Source organism: Microtus oregoni, unplaced genomic scaffold (assembly GCF_018167655.1).
Source record: "Microtus oregoni isolate MIOR12 unplaced genomic scaffold, Mior012 000026F_ref0000081, whole genome shotgun sequence".
NCBI classification, from domain to species: Eukaryota; Metazoa; Chordata; class Mammalia; order Rodentia; family Cricetidae; genus Microtus; species Microtus oregoni.
Window position 1 is genome coordinate 18,778,257 of NW_024543085.1, and position 21,243 is coordinate 18,799,499.

Consider the following 21,243-nt stretch of genomic DNA (forward strand, 5'->3'; position numbering starts at 1 on the left):
CTTCCAGGGCTCCCAGAAAGGAAGATCCAGTGGGCGCCTAGTCACGCAGTACCATTACACTCAGTGGCCTGACATGGGCGTTCCGGAGTACTCCTTGCCAGTGCTGACCTTTGTGAGAAAGGCTGCCCAGGCCAAGCGCCACGCGGTGGGGCCCGTTGTTGTCCACTGCAGGTGAGTCCCGAAGACGTGCTTCTAAGCGCGCCGGATTGCTTATGATGACACGAGGGGACTGAAGGAGCCACTTTCCCAAACCGGAAGCGATTTCATGCAGTAGAAGTTAAATTATTTTCCCGTCCTCCTAAGCACTGACCAGTAAGACCGAGTACGCTAGACTCACAACTGGAAGGCTGGAGATGTCACAACCGGCAGGCTGGAGATGTTGCTCTATCTGAACTGGACTTCAGCTTATTAACTGTATGAGTTAGGGACAGCGCTGCTTTCTTCCTAAACATCTGTTAGCCACACACAACACCATAGGGTGAAAATGCTTAAAACATCATCCTTGTCCTGACTAAATCTGTTGTCAAATTTATCATGCCAGCTTTATATATTAGAGAAAGCAAGGCACTCAGACGAGGAGAAATTTAGCAAGATAAACCTGATAATTTTTCAAATACTTTGGCTCCCCCAAATCCCTTTCTTGTTTCCCCAGCTCCTTGAAAGTCACGCTGACTCTATTAGCAATTCATTGTTGCCCAAGAACTAGACTTTCCAAGAGGAGGCTGATAAAAGGAATTACACAGTTGGGCGGGGGAGAAAAAGAGAACAGTTCGTACTGGAGATGTCACTGTAATGTTCTACAGTTAAAATAATCAAAGCTAATACTAAACAAGTATGACAAGCATCATCACTGCCCAAATCACTTTCACTTCTTTATGTAGTATTTGAGGAGAAGCAGGGACTGTGTTTTCATAGCAGTATCTTTGATACACAGCTCATCTGACACATTTTAATCACCTGCTTGGTCTTGTTCTCAGATAAAGTTGGAGAGGTTGATCCTGGTGGTTTTTTTTTAATCTGGTAACTTGACAATAAACTGAAGAAAACCAGAGAATTCAAGGAAGCGGGCTTCTGAAGGTCAGGGATTGTCTCTCGGCAAAGGGACAAGGGTCTGACTATTGTGCAGAACAGGTGCTAATTCGAACTGTAGTACTTGTGGGGACTTTTGAAAAGAAGCCCTGCCTGGATTCTGTCCCTCAGACAGCGGCTCTAAAGAAGGTGGACAATAATGGCCCTTTAGAAATGGCAGGAGATGTGCTTTATTCCTTGTAGCCTCTCGGAGATGAAATTTTCAGCTGAAAGCCCCATCGAGTTTTCTTTTTCTCATTAGTGTGAAAACCTTTGCGAACATGTCTACTTGGCAGCACAGACCCTGGGACCTTTACCTTTCAAATCTGCTGAAGCTGACGGCTTCATTTCTGTCAAACTAAATGTCTGCTTTACTCACGTACCCAGTGCATAATATTTTCTTGTAGAGTAGACAAACAACAATAACTCTTGGAACTGTTTTTGAAACATCCCTCAGAAACAGCTAGGTTGCCTTGCAATTTGACCCACAGCAGAAACAACCAAAAAGTAAACTTATTTAACATGTTAGCCCAAACTGCCAAACTCTCCAATTTTAGATCACGAAGCATATGGCTTATTCTCTTGGGGAATGGAGCTGTTTTTCTCAACATGACAGCTAATAGTGACCTACCTTCACACTCTTTCTGTACTTGACATTAAAGAGTTTTTCTTTCTCTTCTTCTGGTCAGTGCTGGCGTCGGGAGAACGGGCACATATATTGTTCTGGACAGTATGCTGCAACAGATTCAACATGAAGGAACTGTCAACATATTTGGCTTCTTAAAACACATTCGTTCACAAAGAAATTATTTGGTGCAAACGGAGGTATGACTTTTTAAATATATCCTTGGTAGTCTAAAGTATGGAGGTGTCCCTGAAATCTAGGTACATTGGTCTCTGAGAATGGCTGTAAGGAGGGACTACTTACAGTAAAAATAACAATGACAGAAATGTATTTGCTACAGGCTGAATTCAGAAAAAGCCCATCAGTGAAGTCTTCGCCGGGCTTCGATCCTCCATAAGCTTGGAGAGTTGTGTGCTTTCTGGCTTTGTTTTGGATTCTGGGGGCTGTGTGTATCCTTGATCATGGGAACATTATTCTAATTTTTCCCTCTGTCTCTTCATGGCTTTCTTCCCTCTGTGTCTAAACTTCCCTTCTCTAATGTGAATGCCCGCCACCTCTCTATGCTAATCATACCTGTGGTACCGCTATCTATAAGTAAGACTGTATTCAGAGGTATTCCTGTGCTGAGTTTCAATTTATCTTTCAAGGAAATACAGTTCGACCTATAACAGTAAGTTACAAATGAGTCATGACTAGGACAGCTAAATTCTGCCCATTTTGTGAGAAAATGAGGGCTTTCGGATGGTATGAGCTATGGTAAAGTCTCCGCCTCAGTAGAACGGTCAAGAGCCACCAATGCGAGTGAACAGCTAACGCTGCTCAATGCGGGAAATTAATGGATTTGGTTGGTTTATTTAAAGTACATGATCAAATATAAGACAGGGCAGAGTTGAAAGATCTCTGTGTTATTCTTTCCTATTTTCAAATGAAAATAATTGTAGATTGAAAGTTATGATACCAACGTAAGCATACTAAGACATATGTGGCCAGTCTGAAACAAACAAACAAACAAAAAAGCCAAAGCCAAATTCCATCACTGAGATAATTTTCTGCTAGACAGGACCAGAGAGAAGTCTAACTAACGAAATATAGGAGAGTTTTTGAATACAAACCAGACAAACTTGTTCCCTGTGGCTGTGACCGAACAGTGTGACCAGAACCACTTGGGAGAAAAAGGTTTGTTTGGCTTACAGGTTTCAGTCCACCAGCCATGAAAGACAGGGAAGGAACTGAAGTAGAGATTCTGGAAGATTGCCGACTCTCAATTCCCCTGACTTCTATAGCTACCGTTTTTTTATACAGCCAACACCTACCTGCCTTGGGATGGCATCACCCACAGTGCCGTAGGGTGGACCCGCTTACATCTCTTCACAATCAAGAAAATACCCCCATAGACACACCCACAGGCGAATCTCAGGGAAACAATTCCTTGATTGAGCGGTCCTCCTCCCAGGAATGTCTGGATTTGTGTAGCAAAGACACATACCTAACCAGGAACCTACTTTGCTCGTATGTAACAGGCTACCAGGAGAGCAAAGTATTTCCCGTGAGAAGCACTCCCTTGGCCCCAGAGCTTCTGGTGAGGTTTGAGACTGCAGGAGGGCAGAGGACTTTGCTTTACCCTTGCGAGTTTTCTGTTTTTGTGTCCACCAAGATCGACGTGGGACAAACAGAGAGGGAGGTTGTTTCTCTCTGGACCCCCTCTCCGGTCTGCTTTCTAGCCATGAGCAATCTTCGGCAAGACCTCTCATGGCCATTTTGTTGAACGCTAGCATTCTGTCAAGGCAAGTTTCTGCATTTATACCTAGGTATCCGTCAGAAAATCTAAAGCAGTCTTCCTGTCACCATTGTTTTCTCAGGAGCAGTATGTCTTCATTCATGACACACTGGTTGAGGCCATACTCAGCAAAGAAACAGAGGTGCCGGACAGCCACATTCATTCCTATGTTAATACACTCCTCATACCTGGACCAACAGGGAAGACAAAATTAGAAAAACAGTTCCAGGTGAGTTTGCTTGCTTCAATGCCTCTCTGCTGTCACTACAGAACTGAATGTCCCTGTAGCTCCTTATTTGACTAGACAAGGCCCATGTGGAGGAGTTGGAAGTGTTGCTGGAATAATGGCTTTGCATTTGAATCACCCTTGTTCCTTACAAAAGGTTACAGGGCCAGGAGATAGATTTTAAAGAGACGCTTAATTCTAGTAACAAGAGGAAAAGTTGTCAGAAACCATGGGCTAACTTTGATAAATGCAGATGTGACCCAGGAAAGAAGGACGCAGAATTATAGAATGAACAGACAGGACTCAGAATACAAACTGGAGAAGTACTCTTTTTGCTTTCAAAAGAACCAGACCACTTCAGCACAAGAGCAGTGGCTCAGGCTGTTCCTGCTACTCTTGGAGACAACCTGTGTCTCACTTGAAACCCTTGGGCTAGAACAGGTCACCTACGCAGAATAGCTGCCTCAACCCCAGTTTCTCCCACTCACCAGTCTCGCAGAAGAAAAACCAGTGAGGGAGGGAGACATGCTTTGTTTGTTCCCGAATTTCCAAAATGCTAGTGCTCCGACTTTCGGAAATAGCTTTGCAAAGATTTCAGAAAGTGCGTGCTAGCCGACCTGCATCTTGTACCAGAGAAGGTACAGGCTCAGACTAGGAATGAGAGCTGTACTTTCCCTTCACACAACCCACGCTATCCTTAAGCTTCTCAAGGTTTCAGGAGAAACAGGGTTACTTTCTAAGGAGAAACTATCTGGGGAGAATTGAGAAGACCCTAGGAAAGGCTCAGAAGTTTTAGATTGAGATCTTTTCTTCTTGTTCTTTGCCTAGCCCACAACATGGTGTGCTAACTGTCAGCCCCCTACTCCTACCTACTTGGAGCTTCCCTTTTTGTGCTCTGGGAAAGGAAGAGAAAGATTGGGGTGACTGCTGACCCCAGATTTTGTTTTCAGAAAGATGCCGTGTCTCTCTCAGTAGGCCTATGTGGGTTTCAAAGGGATGGATTGGAGAAAGTATACAGTCTGGTTTTTAGAAATAATAAAGAAACATAAATCAAGAAAATTAGCTGGCAAGCATAACCTTTACAGAGATAGAAGGAAATCTCACTTCCTAATTTTAAAGTTATATCACCTTTATATCAATATAAAATATATATTATATTGTCAATATAATCTCACTTAAATATGATTAACCCAGTGCACAGCCACATAAGAGAATTGATATGACTTAAGATGAATTAGTCAGGGTTGAAATAGAAATAAAACTTAAACGTTCTTCAAAACAGAGATTTGGCTCTTTTGTTCCTGTTCACAATATCAGCATGGAAACGCAGGTGTAAGGTGCACTGTCTTATTTAAAACAGTATTCATTCAAGTTCATATAAAGAGAATTTTCTTTAAAACAAATTACATGTCTATTCTATAAATACTTACCAGATACCTATTAGATGGCAGGCTTCAGGGGTTAGTACTGAACTATGAACTTGTGGGCTGAGGCGATGGTTCAATTGGTAAAGTGCTTGCTGCATGAACATGAGAGTGTGTATTTGCATTCCCAACCCCATAGGAAAAGCTTCACATAAGTGGTGCGGGGCCTTTAATCCAGCCTGTGGAAGCAGGTCCCTGTGCATCTCTAGGCTCGCTGTCTCATCAGTCTAAGTGAATCATTGAGGTCCAGGTTCAGTTAGAGATCACATAAGAAAACATGAACTTCTGACAAAGATATGTGGTATCAACCTCCAGCCTCTACATAAACACACACACATATACACACGCACGCTCACACACAGATATTCACACACTCACATAGTAAAGGAGCAGCTGGAGAGAAGGCTCAGCAGTTGGGAGATCTGATCTGCTCTAGCTAAGGACCCACATTTATTCAAAGCACCCACCATGGGTAGCTCATAAACAGCCTGTGACTTCAGCTTTAGGGAATCCAGAATCTTCTTCTGGACTCCTCAGATACCTGAACTCACATATACATGTAACCACACACATACACATGCACACATAATTTAAATTAAAATACATCTTTAAAAATTAACAGAGCACATTCAGCTCTCACTCTCATGGTGCTTGCATGCTAACGAGAGAGAAAGATAAGAAAGTAGACAAACCCAGAACTCTGGGACGTCCCACTGTGGAAGGAAAGATTCTGTAGGTGCACCGATGAGGGTGCAACGTAGGGACTAACTGTCTGCATCCAGAAGAGGACTCGTTTGACTTATCCTACAAATCAAACATTTGCAAAGGAGAAAAGTCAACTATAATAGCTCATACTCTGTTAAGTGGGAGGGAGCGATGGTCTCTGTGACTGAGAATACAAGAGAGAAGGCACGCAAACACAGGATGTGGTGGAGGACAAGATGCTCAGATCACTTGTATGTCTATGTAACTTTGAATTACTAGAGGCACATTAGCAAAATCGTTCTCGTTAAATCAAATGACTGAGGTACAGGGCTCTAGAAAAAAATGTTTCCTTGGGTGTTGATTCTATGGACACGTGGGACAAGGACTCACATCCGGTGATGGCTTTTTTCCCAAATGGCAAAGTCTCGAGTTTCTCAGAACATCACCTGGCAACATGATAAGCATGTGCATGCGTGCATCTGTGTGTGTGTGTGTGTGTGTGTGTGTGTGTGTGTGTGTGTAAAACTCTCCACCTCTTATAAAATATAAAGCTACTAGGATTCATTCATGGGACCTCTAACCTAAAGACTTAATGTAATCCTAGTCACCTCCCCAAATCTCCACCTCTATACACCACAGCTGACCTCAGTTTTCACACTCTCAATACCTCACAGCAGGGATTAAATTTGAACACATGAAGCCTTGAGGAGCACATTCAAACCATAACCAAACAATAGCAGAACATGCTTCAGTTAAGGTGTGTAGTACGTAACTTAATACTGAATTTAAATGGTAAGAGATAAAGCCTGGACCAACTTGGAGATGCTTATTTGAAGTCTTGGATCTGGGTAAGATGAGTACTAAAAATGAGGTGTTTATGAAGGTTTGCGAGAAGGTATAGAGAGAGACACAGCTCAGTGGGAGAGCTCTTACCTAGCATGCACCATGCTCTGGGCTCAAACCCCAGTACTTCGAAAAACCAAAAAATAAATAAATAAATAAAAATAAAAAGCAGGAATCAAAGGAGTTAAGAGGAGTAAGTGGAAATCAGGAGAGAATAAGAAATAGTGACAGATAAAAGAATCCAAAGAAAGTAAGATTTCAAGCAGAAAGAAAAATGAAGAGGCGGCAAATGCTGATAACAAAGGAATTCCTGGGCAGAAGGCAATGGGGCTGACCTTTTGCAGGAGCTGTGTCACAGAAGTGGGGCGTTGAAACCAGATAACAGAGTTACAAACCAAATGGAGAGAACACTGCAAGAAGCAGGCGAGAAGAAGGATAAGGCATTAGAGGAGGGACAAATAGAACAAAATATATTGACATATGTGTATGAAAAGGATCTGGTAATGCCTGTCTCTTTGTGCACCAAGCTTTTAAAAAATCAGCTTTATCACCTCTAATTCCAACTAAGGCTCAATGACATCTTTAACATTGTCATCTCCTGAATCTAATGGAGCTTACGTCCTGTCAAACATCTCTTGACTGTTTTCTGTCCCTCCGGTTGTGGATTTAATTCAAGTCCCTACTGGGTCTGCCTAGATTTGTTACTGTGACAGCTGACTAGGTCATCATCCTTGCTGCCAGCCTGACTCACAAGTGCCAGCAGAATGAGCTTCTAACTATATCTGACCGCATCAGTCCCCTGATAGAAATGGCTGATAGTTCACAGAGATCTTCGGGAGAAATCTGTTCCTCTCACAGTTGGGAGTATCTTGTGGTACCCTTTAACGTCAAGCTAAAAAGTTGTCTCTCCTGTGTGAGCACCTCACTATCTGCCACTGTAGTGATAGCACTTAGAACAGGCTTTCTTTATCAACCTTAATGCCTGCCTGACTTTTCATTAAAATCAGAGTTCTTAAAATCAGAAAAAAAAAATCAGCTTTATAAACCAACTGTATTTGAGGAAGCATAGAGAACAGTCACATAGCTCTTTTTAAAAAGTGGTTTTCTGAAGTCCGTAGAGATGTCTCAGCAGTTAAGATTGATCGCTACTCTTCCAGAGTACCTAAGTTCGGGTCGTAGCACCCACATCAGGTGGCTGTCAACTAATACAACTACAGCTCCAACAAATACAATATCATTTTCTGTTTTTTTTTTATGGACTCCTGAACACATTTGGCATGCTCACAGAGAACTGTGCACACACACACACACACACACACACACACACACACACACATATATATATATATACATGAATAAAAATATTACCTTTTTAAAACTTGACTCTGAAAGGAATAATAAAGATGATAGTTACTAGGAAATACAAGCTTAGCGAGTAGGACAGACTTTATGTTATTTATTCTTTATTTTGATTATGCTTTAAGAAGAGATGTATGAGCATCTTTTAACTAGGTGAAGGAAGAAAATTGGAATTTGCAAAGATCCTTAGTAAGTGCAGAGGTAGGATTGAGAACACAGGGGAAGGGCTGGGTTATGAAGTAGAAAGAACTCAGTGGTTTACATAACAGATGTGCTTGGAAAGGAATGGACAGCCCCCCAGGCTGGCAGCCAAGAGAAAACACAAGGAACAGGTACCAGTCTGCACTTGATGCAGAAAGAGGAAAATATTCACAAGCTAAGTAGGTACATGCTGGGTACAATGGCCCACACCTGGAATCCCAGCATTCAAGATGCTGAGGCATAAGGGTTGCCACAGATTCAACATCAGCCTGGGCTACAGAGTGAGACCCTATTTTCAAAAATGGAAGGGGGTGATAGAACATGATTAATACTTTAGAAATATTTTTCCCTTTTTAAAATAATATATCTATTTTTATGCATATTGACATTGTGTCTGCATGTATGTCTGTGTGAGAGTGTCACGTCTTGGAGTTACAGAAACTTTTAAGCTGTCATGTGGGTGCTGGGAATTGAACTGTGGTCCTCTGGAAGAGCATCCAGTGCTCTTTGCCACTGAGCCATCTCTCTAGGTCCCTAGAAATATTTTCTAACCTTTAAATGAAAACATACTATAAAGGTGGGGGTAGGAAATAAGGCTTTGCCAGATTTTTAAGAAACAAAAATTTCCAAATACTGGTGGGGAAAAAAATCTAGGTGGAAAATCAGCCGATCTACTTTATGAAACACATAATTATTTGGTACCAAGAAGGTGTGTGTATACGACATTTATAGGGCAGTGTCAATAGAATGGTATTTAAGGTTTCAGTCACCGAAAACCAACAGTATACACTTTAGCATCCTGATGAAGTAGTTTGCAGGATTCCTTCCAGAAATTAAATAACGATTTAACACCAGTGAAAGTAATTAGTGGAAATGGAGGGCACAGGGCCACAAAGGAAGCCATCAGGAGGTCTCTCTCATAATCAAAGGTCTTGAAATACAGCCTAGATGCTTCTGGACGTGACTAGAAAGGGGCTTAAATCAAGCCATAGGAAACACGTCGGCCATGTTTGCAGTGTCCTTCTTTTGTTGAGGGGTTGTCGGTGTGCTTCGGGCATCTGTGGCCGTGTGTGAAATGACCTGCACTCTTCCTTGTCTCCCGTGTCAGCTTCTGAGCCAGTCCAATATTCTTCAGAGCGATTACTCGGCAGCCCTGAAACAGTGCAACAGGGAGAAGAACAGAGCATCGTCCATCATCCCTGGTATGTCACATGGAATCCTGAGACATCCACTCGGGTTTTTATTTCCATAACAAAAGGCCCACGCGTCTGTCTGTAAGAGACATGTATACCAATCATAATGTTATGTCTGTTGTCACATTATTCTAATTATACCCAGCATGTGATCATTTAAAAGGATTCAAGTCCTTGGAGCCTTATCCCAGAATGCAAAACTTGACTTTAACAATTCGTTAGCCGATTAGTTTAACCGTCAAAGGCTCTCGTTGAGAAGTGTAACTTTGGTTAACATTTGGGAGTTGTTGGGGGAAAGTGGCTAATCACAGCAAGCATGTTTGTTTACTTGGAATGTTCTGTGTTCCAGTGGAGAGATCGAGGGTGGGCATTTCGTCGCTGAGTGGGGAAGGCACAGACTACATCAATGCATCCTATATCATGGTAAGTCAAAGACATCCTGGGAGAGCTCACCAACAGCCTGCGTGTTACCAGAATTACCAGCAGAGCAGGCTGGCTCCCAACAGCACCTCTAGGACATCAGTCCCATATAATAATTTTGGCACACAGTTATTAGCGACCAGAGGAATACCAGCACACCTTGAGGTTTTCATGTGTGCTGGTACTGAAGAAATCTCAAGCAAAATTAATAAGTTAGCACAGGGTCTCAAATTCACCCTTCAGAGCTAATGGACAAATATAAATCATATGTTTCCATTCCTCTGCACCCATCTGTGGCAGAGACAGGACACATCCGCAGGACACAGGAAGCTCAAATTCACTATAGTTAGCACCCCAGGTTTTTAACATAGCTCTTCCCTGTATACTGGATTCACTTGAGCTATTAGGTTTCTAACGACCTTCTCCAAGGAGGTTGTCTGCTGAGTGGCTGGGTGCTTTGATGATTTCATGATCCTTTATTAACATCGCAGGATGGTCAGTCACACAGCTTGGTTTCAAATGAGAGTCTTAATCTTAATGCCCAAGCCATTGTTCTGGTTGTCCAGCAAAGACATGACTAAAGAATATGCATGTGGGGAACAAGGTGATGTGCAGATACTGCTGTCGAACACACCCCACTTCAGATGAGTCCGTGGGAGAAGTGAAAGACCACACAGTACACAGCATGGAAACCATTTGATCCTGTTACCCCACTTTTCAGGCTTCATAAATATAACCAGAAAGGAGCCTTCCTGATCCCTCTCATAGGGGAGGCAGCCATGAGGCCAGGACATGGAAGGTGACCTATGGTGAAGAGGTGTGAGATTTAGTATTCTGATGCCAGGAGCTTGTGGACAATAAGGATTGTAAACTCTGTCATGGATTTCCACTCTACGAGCTTGTGGACAATAAGGATTGTAAACTCTGTCATGGATTTCCACTCTACCTAGTGCAAGACGCATGTGCACAAGCCATTTTGGTACTTCTACTCCTAGTGGTCATAGCATTTCTTAAGATAAAGTTGCCCACAACACTTAATTTTACCCCAGTTTGGTCACCATTAAAATGAAAGTTATGGTTTCTATCTCTGTCTCATTGATTCTTTAATAGGAAGGAACTATACCTAGCGAATAGACAGTACCCAGCAAATGCTAGTTGTAATTCAGTATTATTTCAATACTATATCTACAATTAAATTCACTACTTTAACACAAAACATGTTTCTCTGCCAAGTCCTATCAGGGTTCTTTTATCTTGTCTTTGGTTTTGTAGGGTTATTACCAGAGCAATGAATTTATCATCACCCAGCATCCCCTTCTGCACACCATTAAGGACTTCTGGAGGATGATATGGGATCATAATGCCCAGCTGGTGGTGATGATTCCAGATGGTCAAAACATGGTAGGTCACTTTTGTTTCATTTCTTACAAGGATAACATAATATTGCAATAGCCAGAAGCCTATCGTGCACACACCGAAAAGGTAATCTTATTTCTACCTAATGGACTAATCTCCCTGGAGTCGTGCTTTGCTGGGCTGGATTAGTTATATAGTCCCACTGGATCGAAGTAATGAATGAGAGATCTAAATGAAAGATTAAAATTGCTAAAGATGCATTTATGACGCTACGTAAGCACATCAGGAGCGCAACCACAAATGACCCAAGACTTTACTCTTCTATTGGCATTTTTAAGATAAAATACATAACATTGTGTTGAAAATCCCATTTAAGTCTCTGTTTTTTTATTTTATTACTTTGTTTACAATCCCATGAAGGCATAGTTGAAGAAGTAGTTACATTCTCCTAATAATATCAACCAAGGCTGTTCCATGTTGACTCGGTAGTGTGAGTCTTTTTATGAAGAAGAGGGAGATTTAGGAAACTTTCAAATTTGTTCTTTGAGAATTTCATACATGCATAAAGTGAAATAGGTTCACCCCCAACTCCTGGATTTTCCCAACACACACCTCTCCCAACATGAAGTGTTTGGTTTATCCTTTTTAAAGATTTCACTACAATTATTGTTGACCGTATATGCATGGATACATCACTGCCCACTGGAAGATGGGCACCCTACAAGTGCCATAGCCCCAAAGAAGAATAAATCCTCCTCTGCAAGCTGCTCTCACCTCAGCTCCTCAGCTAGAATGGTGCCCCATGAGCTCCTCTCCTCTCCATACTAGAAAGCTTCGTTTTTTAAACAATATAAACTTGTAAAGAAAGAGCCTCTTCAAAATCAGAATATCAGTGGAAATCCACTCTTTTCTCAGTGTTTGTAAAACCTAAAGGCTTAGTCAACATTAATGTTTGACTCTGGCTTTGCATATATCCCTAATGAACCCTCATACTCAGTTCGTGTATCTAAAGTCACAGAGATTCCAAATCATGCTAGAAACTGATGAACTCTTGCTTTGCTAGCCCTACTCAGTTGTCAGTTATAGAAGCAACAGGCTCAGGGCTGGAGAGATGGCTCAGCGGTTAAGAGCATTGCTTGTTCTTCCAAAGGTCCTGAGTTCAAATCCCAGCAACCACATGGTGGCTCACAACCATCTGTGCCCTCTTCTGGCCTGCAGACAGAATATTGTATACATAATAAATAAATAAATAAATAAATAAATATTTAAAAAAAAAGAAGTAACAGGCTCAGTAATGCTACTACTGTTGAGTCAAGAGCACAAACTGCCATGGCAATAGTTTGGGTGGTGTGAGGTTTTATTTTACACACAAATCTAAGGTGCATTAAGATATCAAGAACATTTTAATGGTAAATTTTGTTATTTAAAGAAAATTTTGATTTGAAATTAGTACGCCAACTAAGGATCTTATTTCACAATCAGACCAATGAGCCAGTCTGAAAGTCTACGCCCTTCCTTGGTCTCCTTCAGGCAGAAGATGAATTTGTTTACTGGCCAAATAAAGACGAGCCCATCAACTGTGAAAGCTTCAAAGTCACTCTTATGTCTGAAGAACACAAATGTCTGTCGAATGAGGAAAAACTGATAGTTCAAGACTTCATCTTAGAAGCGACACAGGTATGGAGACATGTTAAGGGATGAACACATGCCCTGCTCTTGTGTGAGATGTGCTAACTTGGGAATCTTTCTTTTTTTATAATTCTTTTTTTAATTGTTTTATTGAACTGTTTATTTTTCTCAGCTTCCCTCCCTTCCTCCTGCTTCCCTTCTAGCCTCTCCCATGCTTCCAATCACTCAGAAAATCTTGTCTTTTTTAAGAAGTGGAAAAGAGTCCGATTTCTTACAAATGCTCAAAATTTCAGAACTAACCAATATTCCTTTACTTACAATTTTTACTTCCAAAATCAGACAGAATCATCAAGCTATTAATCTTAGCTAAACTAGACAATCCTTAACTCTGTGTTGTCAGAAAAGCAAAGATTTCTCTTTTACTCCAGATTGGTTGCCGTGAGAACTTAAGTTAAAAATATTTTTTAAAAAATTTAATTTTAATTCACTTTACTTTGAGATTAATTTTTATTTTCTGTAAATGGATGTCTTATCTGCTTTTTTGTCTGTACACCACATGCATGCAGTTCCCATGGAAGCCAAAAGAACATCAGATCCCCTAGAATGGGAGCTGCAGGTGCCATCACATTGGTGCTGGGAATTGTCCTCTGAAGAGCTGCTAGTGCTCTTAACTGCAGAGCCTAATTCCACATCTTTTGTTTTAAAATCAGCATGGTGTCATGCTTTCCTCCCATAGGTCTCTGTCATTAGTAAGAAGGCTTATTTCAAGAAAATATTCATTACAGATCCGTTGTCTTGTTCTACTGATTATCCTATCCCTCTCATTGCCTAGCTCAGCCTTAGGAAATACAGCCTTTCCCTAATATTTTACAGAAAACACACTAAATAATAAGCATTTATGACTAACTCCAGTTCAATGCATCTCAAGTATGTAAATCAAATGTCGTTAGTGCCCTAATCTCTAGAAAACCAGTCCAGAAATAATAGGTAGTTCTAAAGCAACGGTTGGGAAGGCAAGATAAAGTAGGCATTTCCATCCAGTTCATTTATAGCTACTGTCTCTTAAAAGTCATAGCATTTGAGGCTGGTAAAGAGGTAAAAGATGATGCTGTATGGACCAGACTCACTTCAACATCCAGAAAGTTTGTTAAATAATGAAAGTCAAAATCTGGGTGTCTGTTATTTATTTTTTATAAAAACTATTTTTAACATAGTATATATAATATAGTACAGTGATGCAGTAAATGATTCTCTGGCTACTGAGTTCAGTAAAGGAACCTAATCTTGACCTTGAAGATCCTTCACGTTCCTACTCATTCATGCTGTCCTCCCTTCAGATACAGTAACCTCTTCCTGAATTCTTTTGACTTACTTTGTAATTTCTCCTTTTATCTCTGTTTTCTTTAAGGTTCTGTTGTTTCAACTTTATATCTTGACCTTCACATAAATTATGTATACTTTTCAACTATTTGCTACTTTGCCTCATTATAACGTTGATGACATTTTTTTACGTAATTGGGTATAAGTCAATTCTGTTTGCTTCTGCTATCAACATATCCAGTATGGTTTCTCTATCTTATATTTAGGCCACTACTTGTTTGAAGTTGGTTTTTTGGTCTTTTTGCTTCATTTTGTTTTGTTCAGATTTTTGCTATTTCAAGTGGTACCTCACCAAATGAAATGTGTTTACACATATGCAAATTTTTCATGGATCCACCTTAGGGTCATGGAGAATCAGCACTTTCAACTTTTCAGTGTTGTGATTGTTGGAAAAGTGGGCCTATTGCCCTCCCGTTTAGAGCCCACAGGAAACTTGGACTCTCCTCCCCACTGCTTGTATTGGGGATGAAATGACATTTTTTGCTCCATTAGTTTGAATTTTTCTTGTTGAAAATGAAGGTGAATATCTCTCCAAAATTGTGTTGGTCATTGCATTGGTAATTAATTTCTAGTGGTAAGCCGTCAGGGATTTTGCCCAAGTTTCCATTAGAGCCTTAACAATTGACTTATTTACTTATGTGGGGTCTTTTTAGAGTCTAGCTATTAATCCCTTTCCCGCTACATATGTTGCAAATATTCTTTTATGTAATTTAAAAATTATTTATTTATTTATTTATTTATTTTGTAAATGAAGGTTTACAAGCCTGATTCATGTGGATTTTATTACCTCACCCATTTTGTTATGAAGAATCTATCACTTAACATTCACTGTTAAGAAAAACCCTGTTGGGGATCAAGGATGCAGTTCAGTGGCAGAATGAAGGTGTAGCATGCAGGCATCCCTGGGTTCTATTCTTTGCACCAAAAACAGACTGAAAACCACAACAAGATATGTCTGAAATCAAGACACTTTTTCCTATGTAGCATTGTTTTCTAAATGTTTTGTATCTTACCTTTATTTTTTGTATTCCTTTTTGCAAGTCAAGAGTACACGTATATTTTCCATACACTATCACTGCCCTAATGTCCCAGCGCTTACAAATCAGCAGTACCAGCTCAGCCACACATGTAGCATTATGGACTTGTTCCTAGCGTCAGCACTTCTTTCCAGTGGGCTCCTCATTGCTCCCTCTGTTAACATGGAAATCCCTTCGTTTTAGCTTATAATAATTCTTGATATTTGATGAGTCAATACATGACTTTATTTTCTTTGTTAATAGTATTTTGGTTGTCTGGGAAGTTTACATTTACTGCATAAAACTGATTTTGAGACATTTGTCCCATTGCAATGATTTTCTCCTTCCACAATGAGAGATGATATTTCTTTTCATTGTCTAGCTTCAGTTTCTAATTTTTTTTTCCAGTTGTTCCACTCGTGATAAACTTTTACTAGCCGGCACCCTTTAAAAACACTAATTTGTGCTTTCTTCTTGTAGGATGATTATGTTCTGGAAGTAAGGCATTTTCAGTGCCCCAAATGGCCAAACCCGGATGGTCCCATTAGTAAAACATTTGAGCTTATAAGTATTATCAAAGACGAAGCTGCTAACAGGGATGGACCCATGATTGTTCACGATGAGTAAGTTTCACAGTCTCAATCGCTGTACACCTCTGGGTATATGCATGCTTCTCTTGTCTTCAGACCAGCCTGGTGCTTTGTGCGCATGTGCTGATTCAACCAGAGTGGATTTGTTTATCATCAAAGGTCACACAGAACATTTTCCCTTTTTTGTAACTTCTGGTAAAGGCTAAAGACTTAGATATGAACACAGAATCTGCTCTTACGCTTTATAGCGGGGGCATTTGTTGAGATGAGATAAGGTTTCAGCACTGGAAGCTACCCCAGGATATGTCTCAGCTATTCACTTCTTGAGAAAGGAGTAAAAATTGACTATTGTTTGATGTTTCTTGTTGGTTTTGTTTCTGTTTTTTCTGAAAGAGAGCTCTTTATCCAATGATTTTTTTTCTGTTTCTGTAACAATGAAAAATGCTAGAATTGTGTTATATAGCTATTCTATAAGGTATATAGTATATATATTATAACTTCAGTCAAACATGTTTTACCTGCCCCTTTAATAGAATAAAAATAACAATGCTTACACAAACAGTAAAGTTTCTATAAAGGACTTTGCTATTAATGCCATGAACACTTGGCACTCTGTCCAATTCAACCTTAAGTCTTGTACAATGAAAAGAAGGAAAGACATGCCATTTCAAGACTGTGCTCTCAGTTACAAAGGCATTTGATGCATCTGAATGGAGTCTTTACCTTTTCTCTTTATTGCAAGGCATGGAGGAGTAACAGCAGGAACTTTCTGTGCTCTGACAACACTTATGCACCAACTAGAAAAAGAAAATTCCATGGATGTTTATCAAGTAGCCAAGATGATCAATTTAATGAGGCCGGGAGTCTTCACTGATATTGTAAGTGATGAACATCACCTTTCATTTTTGAAGTATCACTTCCTAGATGGTACTAAAGCCTTTTTATCCTGTATAAGGAAGATCACAGTGGTTGGTAACATTCAAGCTAAATTACAAATCTGCACCTTGTAGAAGACTGGCAGATTAAAAAAAAATCTAAGTCACACCATCCCTTTTTACAGGATTCATTGTGAATCGTAATATCTTTAGTGGAATTAACCACAAATCGATTTCTTCAGCAAATTATGTTCTTAAATTCCTGGGGTTCAAGTAGGGCCTTCACAGAACCCCAGGAGATACATCTCAAAGACTTAAATGTTAGAACTATTAACTCTTCTCTAGCCAAATCCAGTTTCTTTTTTGTTTGTTGTATTTTGTTTTTTTGTTTTGATTTTGGGTTTCTTTTGTTGTTTTTTTTTTTAATTGATTAACTTAAAGTTTCCTTTTACATTCCAACCACAGTTCTCGCTCCTACTCCCCCTCTCCCCAGCCCACCTCCAGTCCAGTCCTCCCAATGGGTAATGGCTCAACAAAGTCTGTCACATTAAGTTGGGGCAGGACCAAGCCCCTCCTCCCTGCATTAAGACTAAGTATGGCATCCCACTACAGGGAATGGGCTCCATCAAGTGAGCTCATGCACCAGGGATAGATCCTGGTACTATTGCCAGAGGCTCCTCAAATAGTCCAAGCTTCACTACTTCTCCCACATATGGAGGGCTTAGTGTGTACCATGGAGGCTCCACACCTGTCAGTCTAGAGTTTCTCCTCCACTGTCTTTGTAGAGTTCCCCTTCATGATCTTGACCTCCCTTGCCCATATATTCCCTCCTCCCTCTTTTCAGTTGGATTCCCGGAACTCAACCTAGTGCTTGGTTATAGATCTCTGCATCTGGTTCCATCAGTTACTGGATGAAAGCTCTATGATGATAGTTGGGCTGGCTATTCACCAATGTAATTACAGGGGAAGGACAGTTCAGGCACCCTCTCTACTATATGTACTCACTCATAAGTGGATACTAATTAGATGTAAAACAAAGAATAACCAGACTACAATCCACAGCTCCAGAAAAGCTATGTAGCAAGGAGGACTTTAAGAAAGACACATGGGTGTCCCTAGAATGGAGAATTAAATAAAATCTCTTGGGTAAACTGGGGGCAGGGAAGGGCAATGAAGGAGGATGATAACATGAGGGAACAAGATGGTGGCAGGGGAGGGATGTAGTGGGAGAGCAATGAAAGAGATATCTTGATAGAGAGAGCCACTATGGGGTTAGGGAGAATCCTGGTGCTAAGGCATTACCCAAGAATCCACAAGAATGACCCCTAGTAAATCCAGAATCTTAAATTGACCAATAACTGATTCCTGGGTGCTTTTAAGAAGAAGGAGCCACGACAGTCAAGAACGAGACACACTACCTTCCGTTCCACAGTTTAGCTTAGAAAGAACCTGAAAGTTATTATTGTGACAAAGTAATGAGAAACTTCATGAGAGTCTCAGGCAGATTTCAAAGTCCTGGTATCACTGCCGTCTTCTTAGCTGATTACAAAGGGTCTCGTCGAAGGATCATCTGGTAGCATGAAACCCCTTTTCTCAGGGCAGACCATCTAAGCAGGCAGAATGATAAAATTGTGAAGAACATTTGCTGAGTGGTGTGTCCAGTCAAGGTGCTATGCTCTGGTGATATACTACAGTCATTGTTGAGCCCTTTCTCTGGATGCACAGAAACATGTGATTACAAAGTGATTAAAGGAAAGTAAGATGCTTATCTTTGAGGGTTGGGGTGTATGACCCAGTTAGTAGAATGCTTCCTTAAAAAGCACAAGGAACAAGTTTTGATCCCCACAAAACCTGGATGAATAGTCCAATGACTTGGGAGGCAGGGGCAAGAGTCTCAAGTCATCCTCAGCTACATGGTGAGTTCAACACCAGTTTCAGGTTTATGAGACTAAGAAAGAACGAGGCAGAAAAAGGAAAGAAAGACATTGCTTTTGAAAAGGCTATAAATGCTGAGCACCGATGAACTGCATTTGCATTGTTTTCTGACTGCAGAAAACAAAGGAATAAGAACTGAGTGCTTATGACTGTCTGATGTGCATGGGCTTCTCCTCCAAATCCAATGTCCACTTGCTCATTCATTACAAAACAATGTTGACGTAGCCAAATAGGTAAAAACCAAATGTAGATTGTGCACCTCCGCTGAGCACAAGCCCTTAATATAGCCCTGCACCCTTCTGTGAACACTGCCAAAATGCATCTGAAATCCATTCCTGGCTTCTGCAAATTCATGTCTCTGTGGAGCTTCCTGTTTGTGATCTCCGTCTCTGTGTTTTCTAGGAACAGTATCAGTTTCTCTACAAAGTGGTCCTCAGCCTCGTCAGCACAAGGCAGGAAGAGAATCCATCTGCCTCTCTGGACAGTAATGGTGCAGCTTTGCCTGATGGAAATATAGCTGAAAGCCTGGAGTCTTTAGTTTAACACCGAAAGGGGACAGGACAACCCAGTCTAAGCATTGTTCTCATCTTTCTAAAGTTAGAAAACCTGAGTCAGTTCTGTTGTCTGTTTACTTCCCGTGACGTGATGGTAACTCATTCTGCTGCCAAATTGACACCATTAACAATGTGTGCCTTTTTGAAAGACTTCTTGTAATTCACTTATTATGTTGAAACTAAAACGATTGAATTTTACAGGGTTTCTAAGAATTGAATTATGGTATTTTTTTTCCATATTGATTTTAACAGAAAAATTTCAATTTATAGATGATAGGAATCATCATCCTTGGAAAACATTTGTTTCTAAGTGTCAAATTTTTAGCTGTATTTGTAGCAGTCATCAGGTTTGCGAGAAATGTAACTTTTAATATAGTAGATTGTAAGTCAACCACTTCATCCCCGATGTCACCCAACATTTTACAACTGCAGAATTCACCTGAAGGAGTGATCTAATAACTTATGTAAATACTGCTGTGATGTCTTCATGGACCAAATTTATATTTATAATTGTAGATTTTTATATTTTACTACTGTGTGAGTTTTCTAGTGGTGTACTTGAGGTTAATGATGTAGTTTATTCTCTGGTCTTACTTACTCCACGTGTCTTCTGAAGTTGTACTGTGCTAGCCAAGGCACTAACCTTGTTTCTGCATGTCATTTTAACTCTTGTGGGAAATAGAAAACCACTTGTTTTAAAAGATGTTTTTATGGGAATAACACCTTACCAAATGTTCCTTGAATGGTTTTTATCCAGGAAGTTGCAAAAATAAATATATTGCCATTAACTCGTGTTCACTTGTGGAATGTTGTGCTGACCGATGTGTGGGAGAAAATTACGAACATGGGTTCCACTGAGGAAAAGTGCAAAGCCCAAAAAATGAGACAGAGTATCAACCTGGGGTTCCTATCACAGTTTGAATGTAACTGAACCCATAATCTCAAAGGGAGTGGCACTAATTAGAGGCGTGGCTGTGTTGGGGTGGGTGTGGCCTTATTGGAGGAAGTGTGTCACTGTCAGGGGCTTTGAGGTTTCCTGTGCAGGATATCGCCCAGTCAGTCAGTTGACTTCCTACTGCCTTCTGGCCAACATGTAGCCAGCACTTTCTCTGCCTACATGTCTCCATCCTCTCCACCATGATGGTAATAGGCTGAACCTCTGACACTCTAAGTGAGCCATTCCAATTAAGTGTTTTACCTTATAGAATTGCCATGGTCCTGGTGTCTCTTAACAGCAATAAAAACCCTCAGTAAGACTCTAGTTCCCAAACTGTGCTCCCTGTGGTACTCAGGGAACTCACAAATTTTTATGATTTTGAGTTCAACACTGTTGCAGGAGGGCCTGCTTGTTTGGCCCCGGCCGCCCAGCTAGCTTAGCCCTGAAATAATCACACAGAAACTGTAATTATTAAAATCTGTTTGGCCCATTAGCTCTAACTTCTTATTGCCTAACTCTTACATACTAGTTTAACCCATTTCTATGTCACCACGAGGTTGTGGCCTACCAGCAAAGTCTCAGCACGTCTATCTTTAGTCGTGGGTCCATGGCTTTCTCTGACTCTGCTTTCTTCCTCCCAGAATTCAATTCTGTCTTCTCCGCCTACCTAAGTTCTGCCCTATCTGGCCAAGGCAGTTTCTTTATCCATTAATGCTAATCACAGCACACAAAGGGAAGTCCCACATCACTACATACCATTAATTCATTGGAACCTGCTTGCTTAAGCAGAACCATTAGGTGTTACTTTTCTCTTATGAAATTTCCATGATACAGATATGCATGACTCCCCCAAATCCATGGGTTAAGATTTGTACCCCTAGGCTGGCAGAGAGAAAAGGCTCTGTCCTGGGGGTGGGGGGGGGAACATAGGGAACAGGAGCAGGAAGCTTCTGGGCACATCATATCTTTAGGCAGGAAGCAGAAAGAGAACAGAAAGGGGGTCCTGGCTATAAAACTTCAAGCCTGTGCCCATGACTCACTTCTACCAAGATTGCTCTACCTCCTATTGGTCCCATAACTTACCAGAACAGCACTAGAAAGTGGTCAAACACAAGTCTATGGGGGACGTT

General features: G+C 40.8%; 1 protein-coding gene across 4 annotated transcripts in view; it reads left to right on the forward strand.

Moving 5' to 3' along the window:
• Ptprz1 (protein tyrosine phosphatase receptor type Z1) overlaps nt 1-19,961 on the forward strand; it is a 177,617-nt gene extending 157,656 nt beyond the window's left edge. For all 4 annotated transcript variants that reach the window (XM_041675477.1, XM_041675478.1, XM_041675479.1 and 1 more), the window contains 10 exons: nt 8-171; nt 1,758-1,893; nt 3,553-3,699; nt 9,337-9,430; nt 9,771-9,844; nt 11,114-11,242; nt 12,728-12,874; nt 15,703-15,845; nt 16,555-16,690; nt 19,025-19,961. In XM_041675477.1, coding sequence (XP_041531411.1) covers nt 8-171; nt 1,758-1,893; nt 3,553-3,699; nt 9,337-9,430; nt 9,771-9,844; nt 11,114-11,242; nt 12,728-12,874; nt 15,703-15,845; nt 16,555-16,690; nt 19,025-19,165 — 1,311 coding nt within the window. In that variant the 3' untranslated portion in view covers nt 19,166-19,961. The remainder of the gene's footprint in view (nt 1-7; nt 172-1,757; nt 1,894-3,552; nt 3,700-9,336; nt 9,431-9,770; nt 9,845-11,113; nt 11,243-12,727; nt 12,875-15,702; nt 15,846-16,554; nt 16,691-19,024) is intronic.
• Nucleotides 19,962-21,243: the final 1,282 nt, after the last annotated feature.